At 39.2% G+C, this 4,531-nt stretch overlaps 1 protein-coding gene across 1 annotated transcript in view; it reads left to right on the forward strand.

The window, feature by feature from the left end:
- Window positions 1–425: 425 nt before the first annotated feature.
- The window catches only part of LOC104280341 (vascular endothelial growth factor receptor 1), a gene marked incomplete at its 5' end in the record, with an annotated part of 42,318 nt that continues 38,212 nt past the window's right edge, over window positions 426–4,531 (forward strand). The window contains one exon of the mRNA XM_009877959.1: window positions 426–723. Coding sequence (XP_009876261.1) covers window positions 426–723 — 298 coding nt within the window. The remainder of the gene's footprint in view (window positions 724–4,531) is intronic.

Consider the following 4,531-nt stretch of genomic DNA (forward strand, 5'->3'; position numbering starts at 1 on the left):
AAGCAGACATGATGAGTTACAGTATTTTTCTACTGTCCTCCTGAGATTCATTTTTTCTCATGCAGCTCACAAGCTGGAGCTGAGATCAGAATTTTCCTCCTTTTTCACAGTCCCGCACTGCTGTCTCTAAATAATTCTGCTTTTGGTACCTTGCCCCAGTCTGTCTGAACTTGACGTAACATTTATACAAACTGATTACTTCCAAGAACTACTTCAGTTTACACCAACTGATGTCTGAGCCCAAGTGTCTCATAGCTCAAAGACAAATTAAAAGAATAGCTGGAGCCTAGCATATGAAAGGAAAGATTAGATACTTCAGCAAAAAGACGTTGATTAGTTCAAAGGCTTCCTGATAAAGGGAAAAATATATGCCGTGATAATTTTGGCTTGTTCATTTCATATAAACTAAAAAGTGTTCTTGATTTTTGACAGATGTACCAAGTGGCTTCCATATTAGTTTGGAAAAAATGCCCATTGAAGGAGAGAATTTGATACTGTCCTGTTCAGCCAACAAATTCCTGTACAAAGACATTGCTTGGATTTTACCGAGGACGGTCAACAATCAAACGAAAGTGAGAAGGTCTCTCAAGAAGGAGTACTCCTCCACCCTCACTCTGACCATCAAGAACGTTTCCCTGGCACACTCGGGCACATATGCCTGCCGAGCAAGGAATATATACACGGGGAAAGAAGTGCTTCAAAAGAAAGACGTTACAATCAGAGGTGAGCACTGCAACAAAAAGGCTGTTTACTCTCGGATCCTCAAATATAAAAGCACAAGGAATGATTGTACAGCACAAAGCAATGTAAAACATTAAAGGACTCATTAAACAGTAACAGGTGTCTCATATCATCTTGATTTTTTATTACTGTTACTACCTTTCAGGCCCTGAGGTGGTGCACATTCCCCCATGGGTTGGACATAGGAGGAATAGCAAACAAAATCGTAACGCGTGAGCTTCCAGTTGAGTTCAGACGGGTGTTTTCTGCTTTGACAAGGCATGTGGAAGCTGGGATTTGGAAGATCCCCTGTGCTACATTTTGCATGTTGTTATTTTGTCTCTTGCTGTCTCCTCATGAGCGATAAGGAAAACTTTGGACCAATCTTTTCTTCCACTTTGATATCGGCCTCATCAAAAGTGTCAAAGCTGAATAAACTGATTAACTTTTAAAACTGCTGTTTTCAGTCAACAACGGACATTTAATAAGTTAACTTGAATGTGCGGAGTGAGCACAATTCAGTTTGAGATTGACTGGACTATATATTTTTTATTTTAATCTGATCTTGATGGACTTATAAATATTACCTGCTGAGCAAGTTCTAATGCTTATTTATTTGAAATTATTTTCTACACTAAAGTACATTAATCTTAAGAAGTATCTTCTAAAAGAAGTATGCAGGGAAGAAATAAAAATGTTGATATAATGCACAGACCTATCATATCTTTTATAATAATGATGATTTTAAGACTGACAGACGTGAACCATGTTTCTCCAAATAAATCCAGGTAGACTTCAAATTGCTGTGTTGGTCAATTTTTAAAGTCAGTTCTGCACTAATGTAAAAATCTACTGATATAAGTGTGAGTATTGCTCCTGGCCTGAAGATTCAGGAATTTATAATGTATTTATTTTACTAAATGAGAAATATTACGCTAACATGACTGACAAGGTTGCAGCCAGCACAGTGAGTTGTTTAATAAGTTTTTTAAAATGCAAATTCAAAATTGAAGCCATTAAAAATATTCATTGCTTTTGGTGTGCAAATGACAATTGGATTTATTACGGGGATTAAGAACCAGCCAAACTGCTGAAGGAGAATTAAGGGCAACCTAAGACTTCCCTGTGATCATTTCCCCTTTCATTTCCTTCACCATGATATTGCTATGAGATGTTTCTGTGTATTATAAATTCTGTATAAGGAAGAAGTTACTATTTTTAATAGATCTGATAACTTTATTTTTTTACAATACATAGCTTTTATTATTTTTGGTTACATTTATGATTGATCATTTATATAGCATTTACATAAGCCATAACAAAACAGACCATAGTGACCAAAATAGTTACAGCAAAGGAACAAAGTGGCTGTTCTTTTAAAATAGAGGGTGACAACATGACAGTTTCTTACGCTTGGGAACTCACAAGAGTATTTCCTCCTTTAGGTATCGAGGCTGTGTCCCACGGCTAAACTTGTCTTTCACGTGGGAATTGCTTTTGTCAAGTGTGAAAGGGTAAACAATAGCATTTCCCCATAATGCCATTTTCATGGAGCCTAAAATGCTTAGAAAACAATTGATAACCTGGAAGTTGTCAGAATAAAGAAAAGAATGATCATTTGTATCTTGAAATGTCACCTATAGCCTGCTTGTATACAGTAGGTCTTTTGTTTATTATTAGTGTGATGGCTTCCAGAAACAATGTGTTCTTGCAAAGGGATCTGGCTCTTTTTTTTCCCAAAACATGCGTAAAAAGCAAGCGAAATCATTGGTGACTGCTTAAAAATGGGGCAAGAATGCTCTTTAGCATTTGCAAGTCTTCAGAAGAATCACAATGCAGAATCCCCCTTTTTACGGGGCTATTTTGTGAGAAGACGTTTGATGTCAAGGTGGGCGGTGATGACAGGACGTTATGAATTTTCCATGGCCTTGGGAGCTACTGGAGCACTATGACTTGTAGTAGCCAGTTGCCAGGCAATACGAATTTGGATCAAAAAACAGAGAGATGTGGCGATTAGCTGTGGTGAATCACAATGATGTGTATCACCACTGGGGGAATGTCCTGTCAGCCTGGTCTTGACCGGCGCTTGGAGGACCATGCTGTACGAGGGTGTCCTAACATCCTGATGTGGCTGCCCGTGTTGGGAGACACAGAGAAACCTCACTGGAAACGTTTGAGGAAAGCGGTTCTTTGTGGCCAGATAAAAACTACTGATGTCACTTTTGATGTCCTCAGATGACTGGAGAATCTCATCAGTCTGGGGAGTTTCTCTACCTTCTGTTGTGTAATATGTTATTTAGGGAGAAAGGTGTGAATTATATTTCTTTTTTTTAAAAAAGAAAGTGTTAAAATTAAAGCTTGTATTTATATTTTTGTACTGATTAATAAATGTAAGTGAACAGACAACATAAGCGTAACAAAGGCAAAAAAGGACGGAATGCAAAAGTAAACCCCAAAATGAACAAATTGTAATGTTTTCCCCTTGTTTGTGTTCGAACTTGCAAATTTTACCTTCTTACCGCCCTGAGGGGCAGCTGAGTGCTCTAACACCAGTGTCCCCTTCTGCCCTATGTGACCCCTCTATTGCATCCCTGGACCAAACTCTGCCTACAATGAAGTTCCTCAGGGTAACTGAGAGCAGAGTTTGGGCCGGCAAGGCAGCATTTGGGGCCAGGCACAAGGGCTGGGGACAAGCTCATGGGGCTGCTCTGGGTGCTGAGCCCTGCACTGTGTGTGCTGGAGGCCAGGGCAGCCCCTCGTTTTTGGGATGAGCGGAGCGGGGTGTTGGGAACCACCCCCATTGGCTTCACTGTAAAAATGAACAGGAAAAAACAGGTGGTTTGCAGAAGAGAATAAACCTCAGGTCCTTGAAAAATCAGGAGAGAAATTATTGAAAGTATGTGAATGGTGACTTAAGTTTTAAGCAAAAAAAGCTTTTCTTAATATGAAACCCCATCTTTAGTGTATGACTATAAACAAATTAAAATTAATCACAAATAACTCACAGAACGTGTGACTTGCCTTTGTTTTGTCATCTTGTCCGCCGTCATTTTGGATGTCTGGGCTGGGATCTCCATCAGGGACTGCTAATAAATGTGAACTGTGGAGCTCTTCTCAGCGTGTGTATGTGGACATGCATCGGACAGTGTCTGTTCACAGACAGTGTTGTGAAAAACAGGAACTGTGCAAAAAATCAAGGTGAGGTATCAGTGAAAAGAGGGCATTCTCCTTGTCTGCAAGGCAAATGTCATTGACTATGTCATTGTGAAGAATTTACTTAACAGTGTCTCTCATGAGCTTTACTGTTTGGGAAGAGAGAACAAATTGTCTACTACGCTGTAAACAAAAAATAGCATTGTCTGTGGAAATTACAGACTTGCAGCTCAGAAAACCCCAAACTGGTCATTGCAGGGTCATGACTGTGCGGGAATTAATTTCAAGGGGTAAGAGCATAGCAAAGACAGCCTACTTTAAACGTGCTTTTAGTACTACAGGTCTTACGCACTCTGCATAAACTGGTGGTACATAGGTGCTTAATTTTGCTGCAAATTTTTTCTTTGCAACTGATTACAGAATGATTGTGAAGATAGAACTGTCTGATAATCAGTCCTTCTGAAAGGATAGAGAATAATTTTCCAAACACAGAATGTCAGAAATTCAGTGAATGTTGTACTTGAACTTGGTGTGTTGGTATCTATTGCAGTCTAAAAGAATATATTTGCAAAGAGTTGGTTTCTACGTTGTTTCATATTTTGTATTGTCTGTTTTACCATGTTAGTAACTGCTCATCCTGGCAATGTCCTGCAAGGGA

The sequence above is a fragment of the Apaloderma vittatum genome, unplaced genomic scaffold, assembly GCF_000703405.1.
Source record: "Apaloderma vittatum isolate BGI_N311 unplaced genomic scaffold, ASM70340v1 scaffold2741, whole genome shotgun sequence".
NCBI classification, from domain to species: Eukaryota; Metazoa; Chordata; class Aves; order Trogoniformes; family Trogonidae; genus Apaloderma; species Apaloderma vittatum.